At 42.2% G+C, this 11663-nt stretch overlaps 1 protein-coding gene across 1 annotated transcript; it reads right to left on the bottom strand.

Annotated features, from left to right (window-relative positions):
* Positions 1-1887: 1887 nt before the first annotated feature.
* On the bottom strand, positions 1888-11276 carry zgc:113278 (Translocating chain-associated membrane protein 1-like 1-like). The gene is made up of 11 exons (XM_056423768.1): positions 11094-11276; positions 10420-10480; positions 10182-10300; positions 9617-9733; positions 9470-9528; positions 8014-8098; positions 7165-7235; positions 6530-6634; positions 4748-4891; positions 4432-4592; positions 1888-4297 (listed from the first exon to the last, which is right to left on the bottom strand). Exons 1-11 carry the CDS (start codon positions 11211-11213, stop codon positions 4224-4226), a joined length of 1116 nt encoding a protein of 371 aa, XP_056279743.1. The 5' UTR covers positions 11214-11276; the 3' UTR covers positions 1888-4223.
* Between the last annotated feature and the right edge of the window lie 387 nt (positions 11277-11663).

Consider the following 11663-nt stretch of genomic DNA (forward strand, 5'->3'; position numbering starts at 1 on the left):
GTATATTTAATAAGGCAGGGGGGGGGCATGTCAATAGATGAATATCCCACCCCCCCCGCCCCCATCCAAATCATTGAGTCTCTCATTTATCTCACTGTTGTCTATAGCCTCTTTCACCTATCCCTTCTCATTTAGGCGACCGGCTCTGATTTCCATTTGCTGGCTCTGATGGACACTGATAGGGTGCTGACACACACACACACACACACACACACACACACACACACACACACACACCCCCCCCTCCATCATTCGGCTTCGCTCTACTGTAACTCACAGCACTCTGCTCGACGTGCATCCGTCTGTCTCTCTCTCTCTCTCTCTCTCTCTCTTCCTCTCTCTCCCTTTAACCATTTTGTCTTCACTCCCTCCGCCTGCTTCTCATTCCCTTGCCTCCAGATGTTTCCACCCCTGCTCCACTCTGTCCTTCATTGGTCGACACCTGCTCACCTCGCACACACACTCCCCCATCGTCTGCTCGCTCTCAAACAGCCGCGAGGTCACCGACGTCTCAGATCTCCATCCAGCTTTGCGGGTCACTGGCTGGGAGAGCAGCTGCTGCCCAATTCGCTCATATGAGACAATCAATGAAAATAAAACAGGGGGACAGCAATACATCCAAGAGATTACACCGACACACACATTTACAAATACAAAAGGCACACACACACACACCCACACACACACAGTCCTGCTAATTGCTGGCTATTAGTCTGCTAGTCTGGGATTGCATGTCTTATTAAATACAGAATTTCAAATGAGCTTCGTTAAATAAGAAAGTACTCCCCTTTTAATGAAGCTAATTTATATGGAAATTACACATAATACTGATGATTCAGCGAGAGATTTATCCTCGTTGGGTGAAGGGGAGGAATTAAAGAAGAAGAAGAAGAAGGGGAAAAAAGAGTGGGATAGTGATTTTTCTCCCCCTCCCTGAGCTGGTCACTGCTGTTGGACTCTTTCTGCAAGTTTGCTTTTGAAGCACATCCTCAGTGGGTTCAGGTCATGCGTGTTCGGGTTTGTGTGTGTGATGGAGAGCGTGTGTGTGAACTCCTGTCCTTGTGCTGACCCTGCAGCGCTCCAGCCCGCCTCTCTGGTTCCCGCGGATCCATCATGCTGTCTGATTGCCCAGAGAAAAGCCATTACTCTGAAACAACACGACACATTAGCGGCGAGCTGCAGGTGTCTCTCCTGCGTGTCGTGCTCATGCCTCACCGGCCACGGATGCAGATGTCACGTTTACGGCTGCGCCGGTCAAATTGCACAACGATGGAGTCGAGGTGGAGGTCTGAGGAACACTCCCCGTGTTTGGAGAAACACGTGGCGTCGCGGCGTCATTTGCCTCCTCACTAAAGTCTGTTAAAGAGTGTGGAGCTGCACACGGTGTGATAAGACAATGTCTCTCTCACTCTGACTAGTGATTTATTAATGCAGGGCTGTATGCAGCTCTGCCCCTGCAGACTGCTTCTGTCCCTCAGGCAATAAAGCTCGGCGTTGCCCCCTGGTGGTAATTAGCCGAGAAATAAGATTTGGACAATATTTCCTCATGTCTCCTGACACCGGGCCTCAATGAGTAGAATAAATGATTTTTTTATTAATCTAGCAGGTGTAAAAGGTCTAATAAGCAGGCGGTGAGAGGGAGGCTTAAAAAAAATAAAAATAACTTGCACATCCCTGCTTTAACAATGATATTTTACCAGCTGGTTCACCCGAGTGGATAATCATCTTCAGCTCTCATGATGTACCGTGCACTTTGACACAGCAATCATTTCACATTATTTTTTTATTATATTATTTGGTTTTTTTTATTTTTACATGGAGTTTCCATGGAGACAGTTCTTTACCTGTGGGCAGTATGTTAAAAAAACAACAACAACAACAACGTGATCAAGTCTGTGTAATGAATAAAAGCTTTATTCCAATATGAAGAAAATATATAATTGTGACAAAGAAAAATGATCAGAACTCACGAGAATGTGCATAAATATATACCATCAGAACAGTTTAGAGTCAACATATTTTTTTTAAAGGAAATATATATATCGCAACATCTATAAACAAGCAGCGAATTCAAAGCAAATTAAGGATGATGCAGACTTAATAAAGGATACAATAAATGTGGTGGTCTTTTTTTTTCTTCTTCTTTTTTTCTTTAAAGTGATCTCATAAGGCCAAAAGCATTACAGATTGTTGCCACCTAGAGGTTTCTAATACAGTTACATCATTGCAGGTCTTTTTTTTTTTTACAATTACAAAATGCACACATTTGAAAATCGAGCGACTCTTAAATTTGTAATCGATTGAGAAACAGCCCGAGTGAGCAGCGGCGTGGCGCTCCGACATTAATCATAGTATGCAAAACAAGTGCATCCCTGTGTGTTTGTACAGGCTGTGGTGAACTGCGTGTTCCAGAGACGATTATTGTCCAGTGTGACATCCGACGGGCAAGAAAAATATCGTTTCGGGGCGGGAACAAACACGACGCCTCTCTGACCATTTGCTCGTCCGATTATATATTCAAACTTCACGACCGTAACACACGTCGTGGTGAAAGCTGCAGAGTACACCTGCAGCAGAGCGTTGTACGGTCGAGTTCACGCCGCTCCGATAAGGCCATGAAGTGAAAACAAACGACGCGTTTACACTCGTACCGCAATGTATATCCACGCTAACAGTTCAGCAAGCTTCATTCGCATATATCAAAAACTATTCATATCAATATGGATGCAAAACAAATATTCACACGTGTAACTGAACGACAGTGAATAAAACGGGTTCCGCTGTATAAAAATAGCTTAAAAATCTGACATTTTAGTACAGTGTAGGGTTGGAATCATTTTTGTTTTTGTTTTTTTAATCTTCCTCTTTTACATCTGAGACCGTTTAATAAACAGGCTGGTACATACGTCCTATGCTCCTCTTTCCCTCCTATGACACTGCCACACACAGACATCGGGGCTTTAAAAGACCACCGAAGTCCCAATAATCATCATCATCGTTCACGCCCGGTTAATTAACATATACAGTAGGCAGCCAGTGTGTGTGTGTGTGTGTGTGTGTTACACACGCACCTCCCGTTGCACCACGGGATGTAACTTATAGTTTAAGTGGTGGATAGCTTGTGCCCTGATACCCGAGAGAGTGAAAAAAGAAAAAAAGCGAACAGAGAAGGCCAACAGAACGCAACACGAGCAGAACGAGCGACACACACCGCTGACATTATAAGGACACTTGAAGAAAGATTGGATTGTTTGGATTGACTGAACACAGTTTGCCGTGTACCGCCGTGTTTGCTGGCTGGAGCTCGTCAAAAGCATCGGAAATAATAGCTTTCTGTCGTGTATATATATATGGCAAAAAATAAATAACTCAAACCGCCCGCGCCAGTTGTAAAAAGGCCACTGAATGTGTGTGTGTGTGAGAGAGAGATAGAGAGATGCAAACAAGTCTTGAACCATCATGCATTGACATAGCCATAAAAAAGACTGGATCGCAGCCTCAAAAATAGTTTTCCAATCATGCCATTAGAAAGGTTTCACTGTACGCGTACAGCACAGCAGGGTTACAATGCAGCTTCCTCCGGACAAAGCCGAGCCGAGCCGAGCCGAGCCCCCTCCCCCCCACCGGGCGCGTGATAAAAGGAAAGAAAAGGAGTTCAGAAGCGCCTCAATCCTGCAACACGTTGGATTTGGAAAAAAAAGGCAGAGGCTGTCAAACGACTTGCAGAGCAAGAAAGGTTTGATTTTGGGACTTGAGTTTTGTTTTTTTTAACTGAGTTTTACCGAATGAGTCCATCTGCACATTAACACTTTATACATTACATCGCCCTGAAGTGGAAAAATTCGCTTTGTAAAGTTACGGTGACGTTAACGGATGATTCAAATGTCAAATTGGCGACGTTTAAAAAGTACCCGGCGAGTGATCGTAGTTCTACACGATAGAAAAAGGACACTTTGAAGTCTCTCTCTCGCTAAAGCATCAAACTGTCCTCCAAAGAACCCAAATGAATAATAAACACTTCTAGCAGACGGTTACACTGAACTTTTTTTCAAAAACGAAGTTGCAACCTTGACAAAGAAACGGGGAAAATGACAAGGACAGTCGTTAGGCTTCTTCGTGCGCTTCAAACATTTGTTTTCGGAGAGCAGGAAACCCAATTTAAAGTTGCGTGAAGACGGAAATTGTCCGAACTTTCTCACTCAGTTTATTTTTGTCTTCCGCCTCTACGAAGCTTTGGCTTTTCTTTCCCGTGCTGATGTTTTATCCTCGGACTTCACAACCCCGTTGGCAGCGCCTCCTAAAAAAAAAAAAAAAAGACAAGCGTTTAGAGACATTCGCGATGATGTAAAAAAAGGTTAAATGATGAGAAGAAGCTCTGAACCGAAACGCAGGATTTGATTGGTCAGATGCGGCGGCTCTGGAAACACTCACCCCTCGCCGGCTCCTTTTTGTGAGGCTTGCTCTTCGGGCTCACCGCCTTCTTCTTGGAGGCCTGGTTCTGGCTGTGCTCCCGCCACTTCTTCAACTGGAAGTTAATGAATTTCCACATCATCCAAGCCTGGGTCAGGCAGATGGCTGCCAGACAGGACATCCTGAGGGGTGGAAGACATATTTTAAGAAGCACAAAAGTTAAAGTTGCTTTAACTTGGGAACAGGAAATAAAGACAACTTTAAAAGTTTGTTGTAAATCAGCTAGGTGCGAGACTTTTAAAAAGGGCACTTCCTGTTAATTGCCATGTGGACTTGCCTTACGGTGAGCACATTGAAGTTGCCTCCCGCGAGGGAAAAGCCCTGGTTCTCTGTCCGGGGCAGCCCGAAGCCAAACGTCAGGACCGAGAGGGTGAGGGTGAGGAGGCGGGCGATGACGAAGAGGAGCGCCCACAGAGTAAAACTGGAAGGGGGGGGGGGGGGGTGAGAAGGAAAAAAAAAGAAGTTATCAACTCAAATAGTCGAGTGTTTATTCTTAAAAAGGAGCGTGACTCGACTGCTGGTCTCACTGGGGAATCGTCACAGTGACGGAACAAAATCAGTCAATGGCAGAAAAGATCACGCTTCATTCATAAACAACAGCACCGCTTTTTCAACAACAAATAAACAACAAACTTACGTGTATTAAATCAGAGCACTCGCACAAGAACGTAGCACTATCAGAGCTATATACACTACCGTTCAAAAGTTTAGGGTCACTTAGAAATGTCTTTATTTTTCAATAAAGATAAAATTAATCAAAAATACACACTATACATTGTTAATGTGGTAAATGACTATTCTAGGTGGAAACGTCTGGTTTCTAATGAAATATCACCAGAGGTGTATAGAGGCCCATTTCCATCAACTATCACTCCAGTGTTCTAATGGTACATTGTGTTTGCTAATCGCCTTAGAAGACTAATATCTGATTAGAAAACCCTTGTGCAATTATGTTAGCACAGCTGAAAACAGTTATGCTGGTGATATAAGCTATACAACTGGCCTTCCTTTGAGCTTGAAGTTTGAAGAACAAAGTTAATACTTCAAATATTAATCATTATTTCTAACCTCGTCAATGTCTTGACTACATTTTCTATTCAATTTATTTGATAAATAAAAGTGAGTTTTCATGGAAGACACAAAATTGTCTGGATGACCCCAAACTTTTGAACGGTAGTGTATACAGGACTGTCTCAGAAAATTAGAATATTGTGATGAAGTTCTTTATTTTCTGTAATGCAATTAAAAAAACAAAAATGTCATGCATTCTGGATTCATTACAAATCAACTGAAATATTGCAAGCCTTTTATTCTGATTTATTGCTGATTATGGCTTACAGCTTAAGAAAACTCAAATATCCTATCTCTAAATATTAGAATATCATGAAAAAGTATACTAGTAGGGTATTAAACAAATCACTTGAATTGTCTAATTAACTCGAAACACCTGCAAGGGTTTCCTGAGCCTTGACAAACACTCAGCTGTTATAAATCTTTTTTTTTACTTGGTCTGAGGAAATATTAAAATTTTATGAGATAGGATTTGAGAGTTTTCTTAAGCTGTAAGCCATAATCAGCAATATTAAAAGAATAAAAGGCTTGCAATATTTCAGTTGATTTGTAATGAATCCAGAATGCATGACATTTTTGTTTTTTTAAATTGCATTACAGAAAATAAAGAACTTTATCACAATATTCTAATTTTCTGAGACAGTCCTGTATATATGAAACATTTTCTCAAATCAGCTGTTTGTGGGGCTATAACAGATGTTTGTTGTTTGTCAGCACTACAAACACCACCACTGACGGCGATAGTAACGTGCATCTCTTTACTATTTTTTTCTATCGATACATAAAGCTTAAACAGGAGGTTCAATGAGCAAGAGAGAAGAGAAAAAAAAGGCAGCAGGCCGGATTCGACCAATCAGATCCAACGATGTAAATTGTTATTCGGGGTCATCAGGTTGTTCAGATCGGGAAGGGACAAAATACTAAAACGCTCATTGGTAGAAGAAGAAAACAAATGGACAACCAGTGTGTGAGGAGACTGAATCAATACCCTTTCTGCTTGTTCTCGTCACTGAAGTAGAAGAGGCGTGACGCGTGGAACAGGAGCTCCACCAGGTAGTGAGGGACCAGCAGCACCAGGCCCAGTCGGTGGAGGCTGAACGGATGGGACGCAGAGAGACAGAGGACGTGAGGACAGAGGACATGAGGACACGAGGAGGACACGAGGAGACAACCCTGGCCTCTGTGGGCCACACATGCTCCTCTTAAAGAACATGGCCGTGAACCAGGAGATGAAACGCTTTCATAGCCGCGTTACATTCTTTCAGATCAATAGTCATGAAAAGGAAAGGAGATTAGCAAAAGGAAGACGCTCCACTTCAGATGAGATAAATTGCATCTTAAAATAATAATAAAAACTGGCTTGGGTCACGGGTCAAAAAACAGTACGACACCTCGTGGTTTTTGGATTCTCCAATGGAGGGAAAGTCAAATACTCCATCACCTGAGGAAAAACAACTCCATAAACGCAGAGACACTGTGTAGGAGTATTCATGTGTGATGTCAGAGTTATCAATCACATACATGATGTCCTACTTCATACGCAGAGTAAGCTTCACCCAGTTCATCTGGCTCCTGGTTTCTTTATTCCATCCTCAGAGGACTCGAGGGAATGAGTTCACTTACTTTAAGACGTAGGCACCCGTGATGTGGACGACGTAGAGGCAAATGTAATAGAGCTGACGGGGGATGTCCTCCTGAGGAAAGGAAACACAGGGCAGAGGGTTTGGCAACAGCAGCAGAAACCACAAACAGCAGTTTGCTGGAAAAAATAATAAAATAAATATCTGGATGACATGGTATTTCTTGACTATTGACGCATCATAATTTTTTTAAATTGAATTACACTACCGTTCAAAAGTTTGGGGTCATCCAGACAATTTTGTGTCTTCCATGAAAACTCACTTTTATTTATCAAACGAATTGAACATTTCAGAGAAAATATCGTCAAGACATTGACAAGGTTAGAAATAATGATTAATATTTGAAGTATTAAATTTGTTCTTCAAACTTCAAGCTCAAAGGAAGGCCAGTTGTATAGCTTATATCACCAGCATAACTGTTTTCAGCTGTGCTAACATAATTGCACAAGGGTTTTCTAATCATCCATTAGTCTTCTAAGGCGACTAGCAAACACAATGTACCATTAGAACACTGGAGTGATAGTTGATGGAAATGGGCCTCTATACACCTATGGAGATATTTCATTAGAAACCAGACGTTTCCACCTAGAATAGTCATTTACCACATTAACAATGTATAGTGTGTATTTTTGTTTAATGTTATCTTTATTGAAAAAACAGTGCTTTTCTTTGAAAAATAAAGACATTTCTAAGTGACCCCAAACTTTTGAACGGTAGTGTAGGTGTGAAATATTCTTGAGAAGAAACAAAAACACAATATAATCTATAAATGTGAAGAAAAAAGAAAGAAAAAAAATAGGAGCACATTGACGTATTTCAGTTTCCTCCTTACCTTGCGTACTTTTTGAAAGTACAGCTCAGGAAGTGCATGGAGCCAATAAGCAATCTGGCAAATGTAGAAGAACTTGACCTGAAAGCTAGAGCGAGGACGGATTGTGCAGCAGAGGTGGGAGAGAGAGGCTGGCGGTTATTTGGGCTTCAACAGAAGATCATATCAATATGCAACGGATGATGTCATGCAGGGTGCTCCGGTCTGTCACCGCCGTTTACAACACAGCCACACGCACAGCGAGTCAAAGCAGTACGGCGTTATGTATGGCAATAGATATGATAATAAATATGGCATTAAGCTTTGACTGAAATTTAAATTACAACAATTACAAACAAGTGAAAAATATTGCTGTATATATACATACATACATACACACCTATATATCCACATACATACATAATGTATATATATATATATACACACACACATACATATATACACACATACATGTATATATAAATAGATGTATGTGTGTATACAGGACTGTCTCAGAAAATTAGAATATTGTGATGAAGTTCTTTATTTTCTGTAATGCAATGAAAAAAACAAAAATGTCATGCATTCTGGATTCATTACAAATCAACTGAAATATTGCAAGCCTTTTATTCTTTTAATATTGCTGATTATGGCTTACAGCTTAAGAAAACTCAAATATCCTATCTCTAAATATTAGAATATCATGAAAAAGTATACTAGTAGGGTATTATACAAATCACTTGAATTGTCTAATTAACTCGAAACACCTGCAAGGGTTTCCTGAGCCTTGACAAACACTCAGCTGTTATAAATCTTTTTTTTTAACTTGGTCTGAGGAAATATTAAAATTTTATGAGATAGGATTTTAGAGTTTTCTTAAGCTGTAAGCCATAATCAGCAATATTAAAAGAATAAAAGGCTTGCAATATTTCAGTTGATTTGTAATGAATCCAGAATGCATGACATTTGTTTGTTTAATTGCATTACAGAAAATAAAGAACTTTATCACAATATTCTAATTTTCTGAGACAGTCCTGTATATATATGTGTGTGTATATATATATACATACATATATAAATAGTACATATATACATAATGTATATATATATATATACACACATACATGTATATATAAATAGATGTATGTGTGTATATATATATGTGTGTATATATATGTCTATATATATACATACATATATAAATAGTACATATATACACACATATATATATATGTGTGTATATATATGTATTTATATATGTATATATATGTATGTACATATATGTATATATATATATATACACACACACACGCATATATATATATATATGTGTGTATATATATATGTATTTATATATGTATGTGTATATACATATATGTATATATATACACATACATACATATATAGATTAAAAGAAGGGCTGAAACTCAACACACCTCCTCTAATCCGAGTGCTCTGATGTGCAGCAGTGTGTACTTACACCATGTGTGTGTGTGGGTAACCTTCCCACAGGAAAGTAGGATTTGTCACAAAGTCCTCCTGTGGGAGAGAAACAGAGAGACAGCGGTGAGAGGACGCCTCACGCCGGCTGGGACGGCGTGTCCCCGTGACCCCTGACCCCTCGTACCGCCGTGAGGATGCTGCAGCCCCACATGAACGAGAACAGGTAGAACGCCGCCAGCTGGCCGGACTCGTTGAACTTGCTGTGTTTGGTTTTAGACAGGTGCAACCGCCTGTTCATTTTCTGAAATCAAACAAAAATATGACAGTACATGTGTTTTTGTTTACATATGAGCACAGGAATTTACTTTGATGTGTGGAGAAAAGCAGGTGAGGCATACGACGCACAGCTCTTAAAATAAATAAATAATTGTAATCGGCACTTTGTGTCCCGTCTCTTGAACTGTAAGCGGATTTAAAAATAGAAGCTCTTCAAAGCTCTAGTGCGAACGATTTAGAAGCAAAAGAGCCTCGAGATTGCAGATGGCAACCAACGAAAATACCCCTACACACACACACACACACACGATGCTTTTGGAAAAGAAATTCGAGACGGACCACGTCTGACATCATGGAGGCGGAGCCAGTGTTTGACACGGGTCCCGTTTTCCCTCACGCCGTGATGAAGATCTAAAGAAACCGCAAACGGCGTGCGAGACGATTTCGGGAGCCGGGACGTCGATTGTACTCACGTCGAGAACATATTCTTGTATCAAGGCGTGAAGGATGACCGCGATGAGAAGGTAGAAAAACACAGTGGTCACGTCTTTAGGGCCGTACTGGTAGAGGTTCACCGGATCGCTTCTCTCGTCTGCAGCGGAAAGAGAAACACAAACGTTGTTGTTTATTTTTTTTAGGAGTAATGCCGTTAACGCCAGCCATCTTAAAGAAATCAGATTCATACAACTGGACCTATAAACTTCCACTCACCAAGAACTTGTGTTACGTTGTACTGGACTGTGATGAACATGATGGCGAACTTGGCTGTGACCTGGAACACACACACACACACACACACAAACACAGAGAGAAAACAGGATCAGTGGACCGGTACCCTTCTTTTTCGACGTGTTCATCATTTCACACACAATTAGTCAGGGCCTAGATCCTGAATTCACTGAGTTCCACAACTGGGGTTTGGGGACCTCATGGGGGGGGGGGGGGGGGCTCATCCTTTAGCTTTACAGGTAAAAAGGTGGGCTGAGCCACATCTGATGCATTTTTACAGCATGTTCTCGAGGCTTTAGTTTTGGGGTGGGCACGAGTTCACCACATGTGTTTCATTCAAAGTCAGCTGATCAACTGTGTGGCACGACTGTCTTATGGAGGCCACACATGTATGTATGTATTTATCTCCTACGGTGGTAATGCATTAGCCGCCTGGTGGAATGACCCGTTAGCGGTGCCAGTGGGGCCTCCTCTCGCCATCTTCTTCAGTGAGACACATGAGAAGAGAGAGAGAGGGAGAGAGAGGGAGAGAGACGCGCTCGCGCCCTGCCCCTGAAGTGCTGGCTGTCATGTCGAGCTAACGACAGTTAGCCGCAGCTAACATCACATCAAAAAAGAAAAACACAGCTCCCCTTGGTCCCACAATCACACAGTACCTCGAACATCAGGCCGAGGAGGATAACCATGGCCAAGCACGACACCATGTCGGCGTGGTTCTGGATGACGAACTCGTGGCTCAGCACCGGAGGGCTCTTGCTCTTCTTGCGGAACCCCATGGCTCAGCGACGCGGGTCTCTACTTCTCTGGCTTCGGGGCTGCTCCCTCCCCCCACACACACACACCAAGACCCCCACCCCCTCCCGCCACTGAGTCTCAGCCGGGGTTGGAGCTCGCTACACGGGTCGCCGTCGGCCTGTGCGTCTGGGTGTTTGTCCCCAAATGGGTCCGCGCGCACAGTGACCCGCCTCGCTCGCGCGTTCAAAAGCAGGCATGAAGGTGCATCGCATCAAAATCCAAACACGACAGCACAACACACACTTTTTTCTTTTTTCTCTCCCTCTCTCTCTCTCTCTCTTCCCTTGCCTGGTAAAGTCAGATGGCGGGGCCCCTCCCACTTTCAAAAAAACCCATTCATGAACCGCCCAGTGTCGTTGACGTAGAAGGAGAACCCGGGCTCGTGGTGCATTCAGGGACTCCACGTAAGCGTCCACGTTTCCTAAATTAAA

The sequence above is a fragment of the Pseudoliparis swirei genome, chromosome 9 (assembly GCF_029220125.1).
Source record: "Pseudoliparis swirei isolate HS2019 ecotype Mariana Trench chromosome 9, NWPU_hadal_v1, whole genome shotgun sequence".
In the NCBI taxonomy this organism is placed as follows: Eukaryota; Metazoa; Chordata; class Actinopteri; order Perciformes; family Liparidae; genus Pseudoliparis; species Pseudoliparis swirei.

What these genes read in the sequence shown, in the direction of transcription:
- zgc:113278 (XM_056423768.1), bottom strand. Translation starts at nt 11,213, where the DNA reads ATGGGGTTCCGCAAGAAGAGCAAGAGCCCTCCGGTGCTGAGCCACGAG. An exon ending in TACAAGAATATGTTCTCGAC is followed by an intron (nt 9,734 to 10,181) that starts GTGAGTACAATC and finishes GTTTGATTTCAG; the next exon opens with AAAATGAACAGGCGGTTGCA. An exon ending in CAAAAAGGAGCCGGCGAGGG is followed by an intron (nt 4,298 to 4,431) that starts GTGAGTGTTTCC and finishes TTTTTTTTTTAG; the next exon opens with GAGGCGCTGCCAACGGGGTT.